Genomic DNA, 21910 nt, shown 5'->3' with positions numbered 1-21910 from the left:
GAGGCTTTTTTGTACAGCACTGGATTTGTAGTCAGCGGAAAAGAGAATTTTGTCTTTATGGCATACAGACCAAAACAATTACTGCTTCACTATCGGCTTCAGCTTGCTAAGCTGAGTAATGGGAGGGACTACTGACTATTATTGAAGTTTCATGGTTATATTATGTCGGTTTGGTCTGCATGATTTGTTTTAGCTTAGAGAAAAAAATAATAAGAGGAATAGAACGAAGTAGAAGAAACATTCTAATAATTACAATAAGGCTCCACCACTCATGCTTGGACCCCTAAAAAAACAATGAGGAGGCTCATAAAGCATGGCTTGGTTTTAAGACAGGTGCTAGTGTCGTATGGTAGGGGCTGCAGAGTTTTGACGAAATACTGATATATAACTACATAAAGTGAATATATGGAACCATATTGGTGAACCCTTGATGTGACATAGTTAAAGACTGTGTGTGTGTGTGTTTGTATGTATGTGCGTCGGCATGCTGACCTCCCATTCTTGATTTTGTTGATGAGCTCTCGAGCTAGTTTCCTTCTAGCTCTAACACCACCCTCAGGTCCAGGGGGTAAGGGAGAGGGAGAGGGAGAGGAAGAAGCCTCTGGCCCATTAGGGGGCAGTGGAGAGCTACTGTTGGAACTCTGCTCTGTGTTTTGAGGTCTCCACCATTGGTCCCGTAACACCACTCGCACCTGAAGGCACAATGATACAAATTACCATGCTTTTCAACATCAGGGTTTTACTTACTGCATCAGAGTACATTGCTGATATTGCTTTTTTGGCTATGGAGAATGAAAGTTGTGAACAGGCTGTCTCACAAACTACATTCAGCATTAAAAGCCTGCTGATCTCCTTGGGGAAAAAACTGAAATTGCAATTACATATTTTCAACAAAATATTCAGCTCTATTTTATGTACTTTAAAATATCCCACTGATGAACATATTAGGCCTCATTCACCAATCTCAGAGGTTTTTCTTAAATTTGTTTTCAAGAAAGATCCTACGCAAAAGTCTACGTCAGATTCATGACGTGTTCTTAAACCGCTTAAACCTTTGTGCTGTTGCGTATGTAGATTCTGTTCTTACCTAAGAACAAATCTGAAATTAGAAAACACCGGTGAATGTCAGAATCTTGGTGAAAACTGCTTAAGGGGTTTAAGAAGAAATTTCTTTATAGGACACTTAGGTGAATGAAGCCCACTGTTCTCTAAAATTCCTGCAAAGAAATAAGGCTAAACAATCAGACACTGATCACCCGGTCTACAGATAAAGATCAGCCCAAATATTCTCTGAAAAAAGGAAGAAAATGTACTGCACCTTCTTCTTTTCCACTGAAACTACATTTAGGCATAGGTCCTCGTTTGCTAATCCCAGATCAGTTCATAGTGCAAAAAAATCATCTACCACTAAATATGTCATGCCTGCATATTGTGTAATAGAGTTATGCAGTCAGCACACACCCAAATAATCCTGATAATTACTCAGTTATCTAGCTACAGTGCAACACATGCAGGGAACTGACCGCTCTATAGCACCATAAATTCCAAAATGACTCTCTGCAAGGTTTGTCCTGGCTAATCTCTCTACTTAGGCCAACCACTAAGTTACAATTCACTCTTAGACTTTAAGAAATTCAGTAATTCAGTAAAGACATTCAACAGCATCTTTGTGGAAAAGTTAGGAAAAAAGGAATTTAAATGACAGTAAATAATACAGGCTGTCCAGGATTACCAATTCAGAGAGCACATGATGCTAGCATGGTATTTTATTCTTTGCTTGCCACATTCATATTTTTGGCTTAAGTATTCTCTGTTAAATATAAAGTGCAATTAATTTGCAAGATTTACTGTGCAAGAACTGACCTATCCACGCATTCTTTCATGCTGCCAAGTCGGACAACATTGACTGAACATTGGCAAAAATCCCATTCAACCTAATAAAAAACTAAAATGCCCAACTCAGTTTACAAATTAATAATGTAAAAATACAATTTAAAGTGAGTTATTTGTTTTGCATGCATGTGAAAGGTCTCATCTATAGGAAAGATGCATATTTTATTTACAAGAAAAATATCATGAAACAAGAAATTAGTTTAATAGATAATTAATAGTTTTAATTTAAGTATTTTGCAAAAAGCTGTGTGCTACAACTTCCTATCCGTTTTAGTGAGATTTTTGGCAACATTCTGAAAAGCTTGTAGCAACAGTCACTACAAAGAAACCCATTTGTGAGTGAGGCACAGGTCAACACAATTGTATACTATCCACAAAACAAAACTGATTTATTTAAAGAACCTAGAACAGAACAGGAGCAGTTACAATTTTGTGATGTTCAAAATCACTGATGACTCAATAATCTTAGATTACAGCAGAAGAAAAAAGAACAAAAGATGAAAAATAACTCAAAAATATATGGTAAGGACTAACACTGGTTAGAGCTGATTCATCTTTGTTATGGGAGCATTCATTTTTCTCCTGTCTATCTGTCCAGAGGAATAAAAACAAAATACAGATCACAAGATTTTTACACACAGACACAATGCACTAGTAGTACCACAATTAAAAACAACCATGCACTAAATCCAATTTAACAGCACTCTATGCTCTCTTTTTTTTAGAAACATGCAGTTGGTCTGTGTTCAAGTATAAACGATAAAAACTATACGCTCAGAAAAGCATATTGTTTATCACAAACTTTATCACAACAACGCTAAAATATTGCCATATTACCCACCTCTAATGTGGATAGTGTCACTGAATTATTTACACACGGCAGTGAAATGATACATATAATAAGAGCAATGCATCAACATTTCAATGCACGACCTTAGTTTCACCTGCTCTCTTAGCAGCAAGTCTGATCTTGACCTCCTGCCTGACCTGTCCCACCACACCCAAAAAGAGTTTGTCTTTTATAGCATGACTCTACTCTGGGCAGTGGGTATGAATCCCAAATTTCTTACAGATATATAACCACTTTATGTTAAGACAGTATGTGCTTTCCTTATGTAATATGCAATGCTAATATTGGCACCCCAGGATACTTGACGTGTGACGGGTCACCATGTTGTGAAGAACAACATGTTCCTAGACATTTGAGGCCAGATGTGACAGATTAATGGTTGACAGATATCAATACTTCTGGTCAATAGGAACGGGAAATTAAAGTACCTAGCAACATGTCAAAGAACACTACAGCCATATGTTTAAACCACAAGACTGTGGCTGACAAATCTCTAAAACACAAACACCAAGCCACTGGAGGTGAATTTTATCAGGGTCTGCATTGATAAAACCAGATTTGCTCTCAGAAAGGACTGAAAGGACTATAAACATTCAATAGAAACTTGTTAATACAACCATACAAATACAATAATAATTGAGAACATGATCTTGAGAAGAACTGATAACTTATGTCACTATCCTGCCACACCCTCTTTCCTTGAGATCCTTTTGAAGTTCTTTGTATACAATCCATAAAACAAATACTAAATACAAGCACAGTGCTGACCCTAAACACTGGGTTATCTGGGCTATAAGGCTGCAGATAAACACGAGCAGTGACAAGAATCTGTAGTGGAAAAAACCTTGTCAGCTGAGTTTCGTTTCACGTACAAAGAAAGCATTTGTTTCAAATGATTCAAGAGGCTCATAATGCATGCTGTGTATTAAAACATAATGTTCTAAAGCTGCAACCCATTGGAGGTGATACTGCTCTTTGCACCTGATGTTAAAAAATATATTTTTACATGCACTTAAGTAGATCAATTTTTATTTTTTATGATACATACTGTTGTGTTGGTTCAGCACCTGGAAAGCTGTGCTTTTTTATGTGCTGATAAATGCTGGCAGCATTAACAAGTGCCACTACAGTTCTATACTTGAGGAAGATTTTTTTTTTTTGTAAGCTACGTTTCTCCATTGCAAAAGTGCCGATGTGCATACACTGTATAACCCCAACCAACAACTTTCAATAGTGCTGTCCACTTAAAGGGAAATTCTACAGATTTTTCACAAAGTCTGCATAATTCAATTATTAATTAATGTAAACAAAATACATACAGAGTGGTTTCTTGCGACTTGCTGCACTGTAGAGAAACTTACTGACTTGCATTTCTTCACAGCGGTGGTATGAGTTATTCTGAGTAATATTAGTGGTGGTAAAATAGTAATAAATCTAAAAATATATATACATCTTTGGGGAGTATTTTACCTCACAACACCCTGCAGGGACCTCCTTGCTTTGAATGGGGAATAAAAAAATGTGTTTTAGGCCAAAACTTTATCTCACAACCACCGTAAAGCAATGTCTCAGACATCAAGCATGTTTTTAACCACTTCATGTAACAGCTTTCTATGAAGAAGCTTTTGGAAGCATTACATTTTTTGGGCGTCTGGTTCCTAACACCACCACTGTGAACAATTCTGACTCGGTACATTTCTCTAGAACAGAGCATTTAACATCAAATCACACTGAACTTTGTTTACATCTCAAACACTTAATTATACAGAAATTTTGAAAAATTGATTGAATTACCCTTTAAACTCACAGAGCTTATCCCACATATTATATCTATGACACTGTGAAACAGAAATTGTACCATGTGTAAATAAAGTCAGTCACAACGCCAAATTGGCTTCTGTAACAAATAAATTTAACATTAGCACAAGATACTTACATTCCTGTTAAAGTAAACCCGCCGATCCCTGGTGACCTTAACTTTGTAGCTTTGTTTGAGCACATATAGGACTGAGGAGAAGTTGGGATCTTTCTTCACACCATCCCTGTGAGAAGTAAGTAGAATAAGATGAAGTATGTAGCTATGCTCTAATTAGGCCAGTTTAATGATCCTCCTCCCAAATAATACCTGCTCTATGGTGGCTCTGTGCGGTCCTGACCATTAAAAAACAGGATGAAAGGGGCTAACAAAGTATGCAGAGAAACGACAGACTACAGTCCATAATTGTACAACTACAAAGTGCAACTATGTGGTAAGTGGAGCTGATATAATGGACACTGAGTGTAGAAACAAGGTGGTGGATTTAATATTATGGCTGATGGATGTACATTTTAGCTTTAACAGTATTTTTTTAAACTTTTCTGTTATGTTCAACTGTAAGGAACAGCAATAATGTTCCCAGGTCAAACTGACCCAATGCATGTTTTTCTCCATAAACACTATCTTTAGCTAAATTAATGTCAATTGAATCAATACTTAGTGTAATCAAGTTTTTCACCCATTATAATTCATGGTTTACTTATAACAATTAATTCGTTTTTTCATTAAAAAAGTCAAACTTTTTTCTTTACATTGGCAAAAACTCTACATTTAACATTTTTTTTTATTCTTATTTAAACTTCCACATTTTGACATATTGTCACAGGGGCATGTTGATTAAAACATCTGTTTCAATTTAAAACAGCCATAGTCCAGCAAAAATGTTTCATGCTCCAAAAAAATATTAAAAAGCATGTTTCCTGTATTTTTAAACTTTGAAACGAGTCCGTTTGACCCAGAACATAAAAGTGAACTGACGTTAACTAATGGTATGTTTTCTTCCTGGAAATGTGCTTTCATTGGCGTTTACAATACTGCTGTAATATTTTAGAACATCACTACTCAGGAATCCATTACTTTTATTAATGCAAACTTAGCTGCACTCTGGCCCTGAACGTATACTGGGGAAAAAGATAACCAAAAGAACGAATGACCGCTGGTGGCTCTCACCTGTTTCTGAACTCGATGTTGTAGATTTCCTGAAGCTCATCTCTGTTAATAATACTGATTCTGTTCGTCTCATGTAGAAACTCTATGAAGTCAAAGCCAGCCGAGCGGATATCAGCATTAGGAAGTCGAGCATTTCTGTTTCTCCGACCCATCGTCTGAAGTTCTGATATGCAACCGTTGGACTGACAGCTAATGCGGATGTGCTGCCGCCTGTAATCGGCTGGGGAACACTGATGACTGGGCTTGGCATCCTAACGCCTCTTCTGAAGAAGACCTGACTCTGATGGTGAAACGAAACTGAAGGCACAGCCACGAAGGCAGGCCGAATACCCAGGAGAAACTGAAAACACCACGATATAACACGCAGCCTTGTGCCCCTTACAACACAATCTGAGTCAAAACAATTTGACCAGTCCTCCCTGGTTTCACGATTTTTACCCAAAATGAGAACTTTCAGCCTGAGCAGAGCAGGTGAGGATTAAATCGAATTAAAATAAAGCGCCACCTGTTGCCCGCAGGTGATTCACTTTGTTAAAATAAATTAAAAAATAAATGTGTTCAAACTCCGATGACGAGTTAGCTCGCCGCTAGCTTGTCCTTGTTTGACCGTATGTAGCGTATATTTAAAGGTAGCTAAACTAGCTAGCTCCCTATATAAAACTGTACGTAGGATATTTTGATAGTCAACTTATCAGAAAATACTGCCAGAATTAAAACTACAGTGGGATATTTTAAGCCTAAATCACATATGTAGTGGTTAGGTAAGGCTAAATTAACATTAAAAGTACAATTAACGTTTGAAAAGAAGTCACTACGGTAAGCTAATGTGTGCGCATGCGCGGTAGGACCGCTCATTAGTTAGAAACGGTATTCACGGAGTATGACGGCCCAGATCTGCCAAAATGAAAAATAAATAAAATTCAAAATTAAATGACTCAGTAAATTAAACAACAAATAAAAATAACTAAATAAAGTATATATCGCTTATTTTGATTGTAATTACACACATATTTCCGCTTTCTGCAGTTATATATTTTTCAATTTATTTCTGTATTAATTTTTTTTATTAATGCCTATGTTCGTTTTTATATTTTTTCTGTATCTGTATTTTCACCAATTGTCCGCTTTATTTATTGATTAATTAATTAATTAATTATTTTTTCATTAATTCATTTATTTATTTTTGTATTTCTTCGTTCATATGATAATGAAGGGGCGTGTTTTTCATGTTCAGGCTTAGCAATCAAGACCAGGAGGAGAAGAGCTGATTAAACTGTTCTTTCACCAACTCCAAATAGAACTGCTATGTCACAGACAGACAAACCTGCTGGTAAATAACTTTCGATGGTTTCCACAGGCAGTATGTGAGAAGGGCGTCCAAATGTCTGTGTGATCTGAATTTTGCAGAAAAAGACGATGAACCACCTCCTCCAAAGTTCTAACACTACGGGGTCAGCTTCTGTATCAGCAGATGCAGCAAAATGGAACGAACTGTCCGCCACAGCCTCCACACGAAAGAGTAAATTTATTATCATAAGGCCAAAGAAACACAGAAATAAATAAATAGGGAAATAAATATAGAGATGAATAATTATGGAAATAAATGAATAAAAAAAGAAAAAACATGTCAATAAAGAAACATTTAAATAACAAAATAAATAAATACAAAAATCAATGAGGAGGGAAAAGTACTAAATAGACATATAAGTAAATGCAGACTTTATGTAAGGTTTTATTTATTAATATACTAATTTCTATGAATATGTAGTTATTTTTAGATTTGTCATCATTATTCTTCACGATTCTAATTCATATATTAATTTAGACAGAGTCATTTATTTTAAATTTTATTTATTTTCCATTTTGGCACATGTGGTCCATCATAGTGGAGGGCCGGTGTTCAGCAGAGAATTTGTAGTAAGGAGAATTGCCGCTTAGTAATGTGTTAAGCAGGAAAATCACCAAACTGTGCTGGACACCAGACCTCCAGACCCGGACAATCAGATTCCGCATCACTTTATTTCGCCAAGTATGTTGCACGAGACTTTTTCTTGGTAAGTGCACACGTGTATGAAATGTAACATACTGAACAAACCAGACAAGCTCACAGACTAGTAACAAATATTTCTCTAAATAAAAATACAAAAAGTAGGGCCAATGTGAAGGGGGCTAAGAGATGTGTGAATATCTATGCATATGTAGGGTAACTATTATACAGGATGTCCCAAAAAAACTGACATCATTTGAGATGTGAATATCTGAGTGAATACATGTCCTAGGCAAACGAAATTAAAAGGCTTCATGTTGAACAATACAAGATTTATTTATCAAAATTTGAACAAGAAATTCAGAGGGATGTAGATTTTATAACCAATTTCACAAAGCTTCACAAATGTAATATCTTCCTATACTGGTGGTCTTCCAGATCCCTTTGCCCTGCACAGACAGCCTTCCTCTTTGAATTTTTTGTGCCATGTCCCATGTCCAAATCTGCTTTCCAGTTGGTGCATTTTTATTGAATTTTCTCGAAAATGCACGCTGCACACTCTTGTTTGGCTGTGTTCGAGCATATTCTAACACACAAAATGCCTTTTCATTTCTAGTAAACACCATTTTTCAATCTGAAAAAAAAACCATTAAAAATTAAACTTGGTTAGTTTTTACACATTTTATTAAAATTTGAGATCATTTGAGGGAAAATTGGCTATGTTATTAGACTACGAAATTGTGTCCATTTTTTTGGGACACCCTGTATACAGAATTTTACAAAATCATATGAACATTTGTAAGAGTAGCATTTGTGCAGTTGTGCAAATAAGCATTATGCTACAGAAGAAGTTATACTGTAATACAGTAGGGAGTATGTTGGGTTCAGTTTAAATTTAAATTTAAAGTGCGAGGTGTCCACTGTCATTAATGAACACTACAGCTCTGGGGAAAAAGCTGTTAGCATGTCAGGCTGTACTGGTTTTGATATCCCTAAATCTTCTACCAGAGAGGAGTGCCTGGAAGAGGTAATGTCCAGAATGAGAGTGGTCAGATGTAATTTTGCTGGTGTGTTTCATCACCTTTCTATTGTTTATCTATTTATTTACTTTTACCAACTGAACTACAGAAACACACTGTAATAAGTTATTATGCCTATGGAGCTGGAAAAGAAATATGTTGTAACATATCTATATTCTGGGCGGAACATTTGTGTTATTATTTATAGAATGTCGTTTTTATTGTAGGTAACATAGCAGTACCCGAACTCAGCCTTTAGATGTCACTGTCCACTCATTCTTATCTGTGTAGTAAAAGATTCAAAAAGCAACTACAAAAAGAAATCTGTTACAGCTAGTTACATCAGTTACATCAGTTAGGCTATTTCAGGCGAACATATTTACTGGAAAACGTCTGCTTTATTGAGTACATCACACTGGCAAAGAAGATGGATCAGACTCGGATTTTGGATCTTAGAATAATATAGTTATAATAAACGGCTTTTAAGCCTGTGATGGAAAATGTATCAAATCTAGTATATTTGAAAAGTGTTCAAAAGTTTTGTTGAAGGGGAAAAAGAATTATTATTAAAGGGCCCATATCCAGTATTTTTCTTGTGTTTTAATTTTTAACCCCTGAGACTCACTTATGATGTTTGTTTAGGATTTATGTACCACAAACTGTCATAACTGATTTTTACATGACCACTTCCAACCTCTCTTTAAATTAAACAGGTTGCTTTTGTCACTGTGCCTTTAAGACAGGTATATGTAAATGACTTCCTTATACTGTGCCTCATTCAAAAAGCAGTCCAGGCTGAAACACTCTTTATAACTTCAACATGAATGAGTGGAGCTAAACTGCTGTAGGAAAGAATAAGTGGATATACGTGTAAAGGTCAGTGGCAAACCATGACTGTTAGAGCTAGGTCTTCAGTTCGGGCCATGGATGTCAAATGTCTGTCTGTGGGATTCTAGTAGTATGTTAGAGCTAAGCTAACAGTAGTTCAGCTCCCAAAGGCCTAGTCAACTGGAGAGCTAGCTTGGCTGTATCTACCTAGATACCAAAGGAAAAAATTCTGATTGGACATTTTTCCATTGGGCCTTTCAAGAATTTAACCCTTTTGCTTCCAACCAAAACTTTACAATAAAATAAGAGTATTACTATAATACTTGTAGAGTTTAGATACAAAAAGCGTAATGAATCTACGAACTAAAAATTATGACATATGTTTTCATTAGGCCATCTCTAACGTCCTAGAAGGCCCTGAAGTTTCCCCTCTTGTAAATATGTTAGTTTTCTTAATTTGTCTGTTTTTGCAACTTAGTTTCCATATATAGACTGGGGAGTGAATGGAAATTTTAACAATGTTTACATTGTTTACAACAACCTGTACAGGTCTAGTATGCTTTTTTCTTCTCTTGACTTGAACATCAATTTATTTCTGCCAATTTTTGTCTATCTTTCTGTCTGTCTGTGTGTGTGTCTCTCTCTCTTGTCTCTGTGATAAAGGTGCTTGGTTGGTGGGGGTGTTGGAGTGTGGTGGTCTGTCTGTGGTGAAGAGGCCTGTCCACTCAGCTGTGGGTCTCTTATCTCCTCCTGACCGCGGCTCTCTGGATCCAGACAGGCTGGAGTGGCCCTCCTTCAGCTGCCCCACGAGAAGAGCACCCTGCTGGGCCACCGCTCGCTCATTACAGCCTTATCTCTCTGCTCTCCGCAGGAATGCTCCAGACATACGAGCCATGCTGTTCCGTCTGAGTGTATGTGTGTATTTATTCCGCCTCTTTAAAAAGATGACAGGCCGCTCTGAAGTGCCCCTCTCTCCTGCGCTTGATGGCCTCCTACTTTTCCTCTGTGTTTGGGCTGATAATCTGCACTCTGCCGTGTTTATGAGCTCTCCTCTTGTTTACAGCGCTGTTTACGAGCCGGACTGGGAAACAGCACTCCAAGAAGACGAGGGGAGGAGGAGAAGAGAAGATGAATTGCAGTGTAGGTGCAGGTCATGTTAGATTGAACATATACTGTTCAAAGGTTTGGAATCCTTTGTCATGGTAATAATAATTATTTTGTTCCATGATTATTCATACAGTGTAGATTAGGCACCAGAATCTATTTTTAAATGTTTTATTCAGCATTGAAGTTTTTTTGGAACATAGGTCATTACATTAAAATAATGTAATTTACAGTATTTTCCGCTCATAATCTACCTTAAGATTTGATCACCAATTTTCAAATGAGCCTTTCCGGATATTATGTTTATTATTACATAGTTCCTGATGATACAGTCTTAAAATTAAATGTTTCCAAATGTTTTTTGGCTAAAGCAATATAATTTTAGTAAAATCAATATAGATGATCTACAGATACCTAGTGATAGTTGATTATCAACAGCATTATTGTAAAGGTTAAGTTCAGGAGTAAGTGTAGGTTTGTATTGAAGTTAAGTTAGGGTTAAGGTTAAGTTTAGGGTTAGATTTAATAGAATCATTCACACTCAACTTCGATAAAGTGTTACCAAAAATGCCTAATTAATGTGTAGTTAAGTTTATTATAGCGTAATTCTTGTTGATAACCTTTAAAATTAAGGTTTCTAAATGATTTTCAGTGAAAAAAAATGTAAGATCTTTAAACTTTAAAAAGGTTCTCGACCCTCATACCTTACATTTACAAAAAATGGCATTTTCCATTTTCTATTTTCTTTAGGGAATTAACCCTTTTTCACAATAATCATAAAAGACAATTTCCACCTGTGTTTCAGTTGAACTACACATTTTTTCTTCCCTTTAATAACATTTATGGAATATATTTTGATGACAATGTGTATGATTTTCAAACAAACGAAGCAGACTTGATCTTTGTAGGTGTGCAAGTCAATATTTATTAAATTTATTAAAACTGTATAAAGACAATTTTTTTGCGTACACACAATTTTGATATGAAGAAAGCTGCTGTCTGTTTAACCGAAGCATGGCCGTCTTTGAGGGGAAATGCAAATTGTTTTCACACCTCTCTCCTTTAACTATCATTGCTCACTAGCAGCTCAACACACAACATTACAAACAGAATGCCAACAGCGTCCTAGTTCATCTCCCTGAGTCGCAGGGAGAACATACGATCTTTCATTATATTCATTATATATATTCTGCAGAAAGAGTTTAAAAGTGGTTCTGCTGTAGCTCTGATCCACAGAACCTTTTTTAGCACCTTTAGAATGTATACAGCTTTCTCTGTCATTATGCAATCAACTACAGCTCTGTTCATTATCCTGGAAATGTAAAATTTCCAGTGTCTTTGCCCCACAAATTATTTGAAAGCTATGAAGTTGTAAAGTACTGGCGTCATATCAGAATAATTTCATACATTTCTCCACCACAAAGTATCCATAGTGACATAGTGACATTAGTGAGATTGTGAGTTTGATCCCTGGCGATGCCACAGCCATCCGTGGCCACAAGTCCGAGGGTGAATAATTGGCCTTGCTCTTTTTGGGTGGGTAGGGCGGCTCTTCCTCTCCCCCTCATCAGGTGGTGCAATAGTAGCCAACGCGGGTGTTGAGCTGTCTAATGACATTGCGTTAGTAACCTGTTTTGTATTATTCAATGTAGTTAATTCAATCTTTTCAAAGGTACAGTACATGCAGTGGATGGGCAGGTGGCTTAGCAGTCAGTACTGCAGATCAGAAGCCAATTTGAATTTGATCCTGGTTGAGCACTACACTTTCAGGTGGTCATAGTAAAAAGGGATGGAGGATCTCAATGGCCTTGAGTAAGGATTTAGTGTGTGACACTGTGCAGATGGTCAGCTGTAAAGGCTGTTGGTCAGTCAGGCTTAAGCAGGTATGTTTTTTTTACAGTTTCCTGTCCCTAATGCAGTAGAGATAACCATCAGTGCCAGGCTTCCTCAGTTTTATGAGGCACAGTGTAGAACCCTCATTAACTGGCCTGTGCTGAAAGAAGTTCAGAAAATTTTCCCTGTAAAGGATGAGTTATACTCTCTGTCTTTCCCTTCCTCTCTCTATCTCTCTCTCTATCTGTCTACCTGCTTGTCTCACACTCTCTCTCTCTCTAATTCTGTCCTCTCTTTCTTCTTTTGTCTCTCAGAAATGGTTCTATCCCTAGATGTCATAGAAAATAAATGTTTTACTGGGTTCAATGAGCAGCTTTTTGAAATGATCTTTGTCGTAGAAGTGAAATATAGAGCTGCGCTAAGGAAATAGTCTTGTCTTTTAAATGGGACAACAGGTATGCTGAGAGTGCTGCTCACAGGATGGTTGCACATGCATATGACAAGCTGATGCACGATGTAAAGGTTTTTGCTGGTCTGTGGGGTGTGGTGGATGTACTCTGTAATGATGATGTTCAATTGATTTTTAATTTTATTCATTATAAGCAGGGCTGACCGTGGGAGGTAGGTGGCTTTCAGGGGCCCTGCCACTAGGGAGGCCCAAGAGGCTGACCCCGCATGGTTTGTTCATTTTTTCAGTTTTCAGTAGTTTAAACATTACGTCCTTCTCTTCTCCTTCTGCCGACACTCACAATCACGTACAATCAAGTACATATTAAGTCCATTACTCATTATGCCTCAGCATTTAAGTGGGGTAGAATAGTGGCTTTTATTTATAGTGGTCAGTCAGTGTGCATAGTTAGGTACAACTCATGACTAATGACACAAAATCATACAGTTTATACAGTAAGCCTATTCCATGTAGATGGTTTTTACTAAATTTAACAGCCTGGCATAACCATGATGCTCACTGTTGCTAAATGTACCAAGAGGCACACATTTGAGCCAGCTAGCTAATAGTGTCTTATTATTATCATAAATCAGATAATTTAGTTTAGCGGATTTAAATAAAATTGCATAGGGATGTTAAGTAGGAAGGCTGTTGTTGAAAAGCAGGTTTTCAAATGTGGCACTGAACACTTGGCAGTGAAGTGCTGCACAGCAATGAACCATTTGCACCCAGGAAATTAAAAGTCTAATGGGTCATCATTGTTTGGAACAATTTATTTGGCTAGTTTGAAGGCTTTAGTATGAATATTTTACATGGTGCTTATTGTAATGTACTTGAAGTATGTTGTGTGGCTTTCCGGAAAATCCCATTTCCTGGGAAAGGTGAGGAATTTTATAACATCTGCCGCTGCATTTAGAAATACAACTTGAAACTCTATTACACAAGGTGAAAGCCATACATCAATTTTGTGCCAAACACCACCAAGTTCTCTGGACCTGAGCTCATCTCAGATGGTCCAAAGGACAGTGGAAATGTGTGCTGTGGTCAGATGAGTCCACATTTCAGCTTGTTTTTGGGAAAAGCAGATATCAAGTTCTCCATGCCAAAACCAAAAGGGACCATCCAGACTTTATTAGCGAAACAAAAAGCCAATGTCTGTCATGGTATAGGGGTCCATCAGTGCCCACAGCATGGGTGACTTGCATATGTGTGAAGGTCCCATTGACACAGAGACACATATTGGAACTTTAGAGAGACATATGCTGCCATCAAGACCATGTCTTTTCCTAGGAAGTTAGACAGTGCCAGGCCTCATTTCGCATGTGCTGCAGCAGCATGGCTAAACACAGTGTGTGTGTGTGTGCTTGGCTGGCCTGTTTCCTATTGAAAATGTATGGCACATTATGAAGAGGAGAATCAGACAACGACGATCACGGACTGTTGAGCAGCTGAAGCAACAAGTAGTATCCTCAGTTAAAAAGTGTAATTGAAAGGGAAGGAGATGTAGCAAAGTGGTAAACATGCCTCTGTTCCAACTGAATGTGTTGCAAGCATCAAATTCTAAATTAGTTTATATCTACAAAATAGTAGCTGGTCAGTGAAAACATTGGAGATCTTTTCTTTATACTTTTATCAGTTAAATAAAGGTTCAAGATAATTAAAAAAAAATCAAAGTTCTTGTTTCTATTGCATTTTACAAAATGTCCCAACCTTTTGTAGGTCTTTTGACCTCATGTCTTGAATGAGGAGGCTCAGCCATGTCTTTGTGTGTGCTTGATTTGAAGACATGGATTTCAACCTAATAAATTCTTAAATGTGGGATGCTTTAGCAGCTTGACAACAAATCTCTCTCTCTCTCTCTCTCTCTCTCTCTCTCTCTCTCTCTCTCTCTCTCTCTCTCTCTCTCTCTCTCTCTCTCGCCCTCTCTCTATCTATCTCCCAACATAATGTATGTTAGTACCAGAAGTATACACACTGGCATGTACAGTGGTGTTGCTAAGGGACAGAGTCTGTTAGTAAAGTTGCCTGTGTGGGCTATAGGGTCTCCTGGCTTTGACTGTGCCAAATCCAGCAAACACACAGAGTCAAATGTACAACACTGTGATGAACAGGCCACCCAGCTATAAGTGAGGAAGCAGCTTAAAGTGTCCGATAGTGATCTCTTTTTCTGAGTTTCACTTGTTGCTTAATGCTGGATCATCCAGGGTCACATAACACAACATAACGTAACATAACATTACAAAATAAAGCAAAGATTTCCAACATGTGAATCACCTGTGTCAAAAACTAACTGGCCACTTCAAATCAATAACTTTGATAACTTTTATAATCTTTAGCAGCAATAAATGCAACCAACATTTCCTGTAATTTGAGAACAGCCTTTCACATGTTTGTGGAGGAAGCTGAGCTCACTCTTTGAAGAAATGTTGTAACTCATACATACTGGTATGTTTTTGAGCATGGACTGCTCATTTGAGGCCCTGCCACAACTTCTCCACTGGCTTGAAGTCAGCACTTTGACTTTTGTTTCTTAACAGACATTTAGATTTGTGTGTTTGTCTTTCTGTTTTGCATTACCCTGCTGCATAACCCAGTTATGTATCTGTTCATGCACCAATGATGTTAAAGAGTACCTAAGAATTATCTAAGAATTCTTTGAAACAAAACAGAAATTATGGTTCCTTCAGCAATGGTAAGTTGCCTAGTCTGAGGCAGTAACCTCACTGTTATTTTGGTGAACAGTGTTTTCTGTCTTGCTGTTGAGACTAGATTCCTGCAATGCCTTGGATGTACTCCTAGAACCTTTGATGACATCCTGAGATGATTTGCCTCTCACTGTGGTTTGGTGATGTCCTTTTTCACCTTTTTCAGAGTTATGTATTTTCAACAGCTTTTTAACCTCCTCTTTTGGATTTTCTTATGATCTCAGCTTATAAATCTCAGCCTGTGCTCTTAAAAAATTTAATCGCTCTGATAGTAAACTTCAAAAAATGAGTAAGGTGTACATTAAACAGGGCTGTATGTGTTCAAGCCTGATTGTGTTCAATCACCTGAATCTTGTCAAATTAAATGAAATCAATTATATTTAGTAAATTTGTTGCTTGAGAAACTAAGGGAGTGGTTACATTTTCCTCACATGTGATGCGCATGTTGGATATTTTTGCTTGTTGAATAAATGAAATAGTAATTTCTCTCTGTATAATGTTCGGTTTTGTTTAAAGATTAACAAAAACATTCACTGTGACAAATATGCAATAATCAAGAAAATCAGGCAGGGGCAAATACTTTTTCATGGCACACAACAAAAAAATTCAAAATGTAATGTCACTACTCGTTACTTATTACTACATTATTCTCTGAAACCCATAAACAATTGTAAAGTACAAAAGAAATTTCAATAGTAATTTCAATACTGTATTTAGAAGAAAACAGCCAATCATGGTAAACATCATTTAAAAGACATGTAAAGGCATTATGAATGACTAATGCTATTCAAAACCCCAGAAACTAGCAAATGCCTAACAAAATATACTAACTATACCATTGAAAAACAGCTGCTTTTTATAAAATATTAAAAATATGAGAAAGAAAAGAGAAGTTCCTAAATAAAAATTTGAGTCTGGCCTGTTTGAGTTTGAGGTTCTCTCTTCTTCAGCACATCTTTATTCATCAGTTTCATGTTAGCTTGATTCTTCAACTGATTGCTTGCCAAGTTTAAGGTGTTCCTGCGCTCATGCTACGCTGCTCACATTTACAAAGTTGTTCAGTCAGCTGTCACAGGTAGCACATGTGCATGCAAATTACATGGTCATTTCTCAAATGACCCTTAAGTCAGGTTCAAACTTCATCGGGTTCTCACAGCCCACCTCCCACTTTTAACAGATTTTACCCTGTATTTCCCCCTGTTTCCCCTTAAAGAATTTTAAATGAATTTTACATATAAATGTGTTATCACATGTGAAAATATGTGATCATATGAAAAAAACATGATTACTTGTAAACATTGTTTTTTATTACACACTTCATAAATATATGTTACCTCTCTGTGAGGGACATAAACAGCGAATCAATTAGTAAGTACTTTTTAGTGCAGCCAAAAGGACATTTAATTTGTTTGACCAAAAAAAGTTTTTATATGTTCAGTATGTTCTACGTAACATGTTCTATGTGCAGAAATAGAGTGAAAATTCTCACCATATCAGCACTGCACAGCATGAGAACAGTGTAGTATAGAAAGTTCATCTAGACTATAAACGATACTTATGATATTGTTTAAAAGCATTATTTGATGAATACACTAATACATTTATTTCTTTATCTGTGCTGCATTACCACTACACTGTGACAGGTACTATCCTGCCAGGTTTTACTCTGCACTTTGAGTGATAATGGGTCAGTTTGGCTCAGTTTCGGAGAGAATTTTATTGTACTTGGGTTAGTTTCAGACCCAAAACAATGAGTTAAAACTCCAACTACTCACTGTAGCTGTCACGCCAAAACCTTGTATATCCATTTTTGTTGTTTTTTTATTTTTTTGCATAATTTGAAAACTCAGTTTGCCCTTTGTATTAATGTTACGTTCATTTTTATTACAAGCTAACAACGTTTTGCTTCTCTCACAGACTTACTGTCTTGGAGATACTAGGTTTTGTTCCGACAGTGATGTTATGTACTTGCTTGTATTCACATTCAGCCTTTCGTCAGCAAGCAGCTCTACTTTTTTATGAGTACCCAGCAATGAGATCATCAGAGAGCTGATGTTCAACATGCTATTCCACAGAAGAGTGTGCGATGTATGCTACACCCTCATGTGTGATTTATACTTGGCAACCGTAATATAATTCAGTTCAAACTGGAATGCTGCGCCTCACTTGACTTGGTGGTCTGACAGAAGAGCAAAATAGTGCTGAAGTGTTTCCTAATGACAGTGACCCCCCCTCCTGACTCTCCTCTTTTTCTCTTCTCTCTCTCAGTCTGTCTGTCTTATGCAATGCAATAACAGTCGAAGGACTGTTAGATAACCAAAACAAGGATGCTGAAAGATGAATGTGGCGTAGCTGTCGAACGAAGGGCAGCATCAATAGCCTCTCTGTTTCTTCCTCCATTCATTATGTCATTGGTTGGGTGGGTTGGGGGGTGTATCCAAAAGCAATATTCATCTGTAAAGCTGGATAACCCAAAATTACTATTGTCCAATATACATGTCCATCAAGTCCTATTGGAAAGTTATTAGGCTAAAAAGTCTTGCTTTGTGAAATACCACCCAGGACACCAAAACAGATTTCAAAATCTGTATCTATTTTTTTTTCTTTCTTTTTTATATTCATTTTTATTGTTAATTGCTTTGGCAGTAATGTTGCTTTTTCAGTAATATTCATGAGTACAGTTGAACTGAACTGATGTGTAAATGAAAGATGAAGACGGAAGGGAAGAGTAGGCACTTAGAGAGAGAGATAGAAAAAGAGAGAGAGAAGTAGAAAAGGAAATCAAGAGAGAGTGAGAAAGTCAGTGAGAGAGAGATAGACAAATAGACAGAAATAGAAAGCGCGAGAGACGGAGAGAGAGAGAGAGAGAGAGAGAGAGAGAGGGAGAGAGTGTTAGAGGTGCAGTGTTAGTGTTGTGCTGCTATGTTCTACATGGCTCTTCCATGCTGTCGAGCTGTGTTGTTTGTCTCGGCCGAGTGGACGGGTGTTTATTGAAATGTTTACTGAGCTTTTCAAACACACTCGTTTCTCCGAATCCCTCTCTCACTCTCCCACTCTCCCACTCACTCCCCCTTTCACTGGCTGCCCTCACACCATCGAACAGGCTGATCCCTAGAATCTCTGATCTCTAGAATTCAACATACAGTACAAGAAGCCAGCTTAAGACAAACGGATCCCATCTCTCTCTCTCTCTCTTTCTCCCCTCCCCCTCATATTATCACTGTCTTTCTCTCGTTCTCTCTGTCTATCATTCTTTCCATTTTGGGTTTTCCATCCACTTCTCGCACACTTAAAAAAAAAAAATGTATAAAATACCTGGATGGAAAAGCCATCCTGGATGGAAAAGCCAGAGAATGGAGATAAGTGTGTGACAGCTACTTCAGCCCTCATTAAATGGCCACCCGGCATCTCTGAACTGTTAAAGCTAAAGCCATGTCCAAATAATCAAGGTTCAAATCACTCTATTGTATACACTGTACATCACGTGAGTCGCAAATTTGCACAAAACCATAGTTGATGGAGAAGTTTGCATATTCTTTCTAATTCTAATTGTTGAAGATGAGTGTGTTTATATGCACTTAATAATCCAATAGCTGCAGAAAATCAGATTTTGTCAGTCATCCAATCAATGTGTTTCCCTGTGCTTAGATAGTCAGATAATGGGGAAACTCTGGATCTACATGAGTCAGGCGGTAATCGGATTTCAGCTTTGCAACCAGCCAATAAACTCGCAGAAGAAGACGTGATGTAAACTTAATGTAAACCTCAAACTTAAAATACATCATCTAGAAGAAGAATATTTAAATTCTTCAGTTCATTGAGCATGTATTTTGTTTCAGCGCCGCTCCAAAAGTATTTCGATGCCATCTAACAGCAACGCTGCTTGCTTATTTCCGGTGAAACAATAGCACTGACTGTGCATGTACATTGTGGCTGGATCGCAGCATAGTTTGCACTGCGTCTTCTCACAGACTTACATTTTGTCCGAAGACTTTAAACAGTGTTATTCTGTAAACCAGGACTTCTTACCATTTTTCACAATGCTACTCTTTTTTGGAGTTAAAAAGATTCAAGTATAATCATATAGTGAGTCTGCTTACTTACTGGACCTGCATTTGTTAGCCGGCACTTTGCCACAAACCACAAATCTTTAGCCTGGTGCAGAAAAAATGCTTCAAGTTCAGTCATCAATCAAGCTCACCCAATAGACATGGCCTGTAGGTGGAGCCATTCAGCAGGGCTCTCATGCACTCATGAAAATATTTTCTCTGTGTTTAAGGTTTATGTTCTGTAGCACCACTCTCGTGACCCCACTGGGACCATGTCACTACCCCCGAGGGGTCTCGTCCCCCTGGGTTAAGAAACCCCTGCTGTATTATTAAAGGAAGTCTCTTAACAACATGTTTTTGTGAGCCTAACGCAAACTTACACCTGGTTTTAAAAGGTATCAGAAAATTGACGCAAAATCGGCCATTGGGTGTCAATGGATCCTCTAAGGTACGAAGTTCAGTGGTCAAAATATAAATAATGATACATACATGCTACAAGCAAGCTAACACTCCTGCACACTCATAGAAGTGAGTGATATCTAAAAAGACTCGAACCCTTGCAGCCAAAAACACTTGCAGCCAAAAACTGCCAAAGCCTCTTATCTACCATATTTGACAAGGCTTATTGGTTTGTCTGGAGTATTTTGGTGAGTCCCCAATAATAATAATGTCAATTCAGTGCCCAAAAGTTTTAGCTTGCATATAGCAAGAGTTGTATTTCGACTGCTTATTGACCTCATAATTCAGAAGGTCTGGCCTCGTTCAGAGGAAGAATGTCTGTACAGCAAAATGTTTCAGCTTTGGAACTTTTTTGTGTACAACACTATTCATTTTTGTCATAGAGTAAACCAGCATAGGCACAGAGTTCCTAATATGGGTATAATGCCGACTACAGAATCACAACATAACTCCAGAGGTCTATAACAGAATGCGTCAGATTTCCTCCTTAAACTGGCTCGAAAAGCTTAGCACATGAAGCCCCTTCTCTCTTCCTCTCATTCTGTTTTTCTCTCTCTCTCTTCCTCTCATTCTGTTTCATTCTCTCTCTCTTTTGCTCTCATTCTGTTTCATTCTGTCTCTCTTGCTCTCATTCTCTCTTTATTCCTATCTTTTCCTCTAATACTCTCTCTCTCTCTCTCTCTCTCTCTCTCTCTCTCTCTCTAGCAGCTGTTGATAGGTAGAATGTATGACTCTGTAAACACATTAGAGGTTTGTTTACGGCTGAATAACTGCGGCAGTTTAAACACTTTCGAGAAATGTGGCTGGAGATGCGGTGTTGTGAGCGGGACCCTGAGGAAGCCCGTTTAGGGGTCCCTGGCGTGCCTGTTTATTTTGCTTTGGGAGTCCTCAGCATCGGACCCCTGGGACAGGCCACGGGGAGGGAGTGAATTCAGCTTTCCGATGATGAAGGAAATGTCAAACAAAGGCAGCAGTCAGAGACGACTACTCAGCTGTTGCTTCGTGTCTGTGCGTGTGAGCGAGTGTCCACGTGTCTACGGGCGGTTGAGGCGTGAGTCAGAATTTATTAGTGATGGGAATCATAAAAATGACTCAGCGCTTGATTGGTCAGTGTTGAGACAGAGATCAGCAGCAGGATGTGGCAACTTTTCATTAGGACGCTTTATTTAAATAACAGACATGAAGAAACAAATTCTTTCACCAAGTAGTCACCGAGCTCATTCACAAATACTGTGAACTTGTAAGCAGAATAATGCAATCGGGACAAATATCTGGCCTTGAATGTCTGTTAACTCTCTTGCGGATGATTCAGTCAAAAATCCAATTTACACAACTGTCCCCTTATCCCAGATGTAGTCAATCAGACACGACATGTTTGCTGTCTGAACTTTACTTCTTTAGTTTTGCACAGAAACTGTGAGGCTAATGTAGCTAACAAATAATGGAAGCTTAGCATCGTGCAAACTGCGTACTTGTCCCAAACCGTGTCAAGTTGTTAAGTAATCTAAAGTAGACTATGTGGTTATGTGATGTCTGAAACTGTATGACACTGTTATCTCTAAAAATGGACAAAGCTATGCTGCACTGCTAAAAACAGTGGTCATCTTGAAGCCTGAAGTTTGTCTGTGCTGAATTTTGTCCATTTTTATAGATAAGAGTGGGTCAAATATTGTTACAGACTACATAAGTCTGTTTGAGGTTACTTAACAGCTCATCAGGGGTTAAGGCAGGTGATAGGCATGTGGTTAG

General features: G+C 37.7%; 1 protein-coding gene across 1 annotated transcript in view; it reads right to left on the bottom strand.

Annotated features, from left to right (window-relative positions):
* Window positions 1-6008, bottom strand: part of mov10b.1 (Moloney leukemia virus 10b, tandem duplicate 1) — a 30329-nt gene extending 24321 nt beyond the window's left edge. Inside the window, 3 exon segments of the mRNA XM_036579147.1 lie at window positions 493-692; window positions 4680-4785; window positions 5730-6008. Of these exon segments, the coding sequence (XP_036435040.1) occupies window positions 493-692; window positions 4680-4785; window positions 5730-5881 (458 nt within the window). The 5' untranslated portion in view covers window positions 5882-6008.
* Window positions 6009-21910: the final 15902 nt, after the last annotated feature.

The sequence above is a fragment of the Colossoma macropomum genome, unplaced genomic scaffold (genome assembly GCF_904425465.1).
Source record: "Colossoma macropomum unplaced genomic scaffold, Colossoma_macropomum, whole genome shotgun sequence".
NCBI classification, from domain to species: Eukaryota; Metazoa; Chordata; class Actinopteri; order Characiformes; family Serrasalmidae; genus Colossoma; species Colossoma macropomum.
Note: the sequence above shows the minus strand (reverse complement) of the source record. Positions and strands in the feature narration are given on the sequence as shown.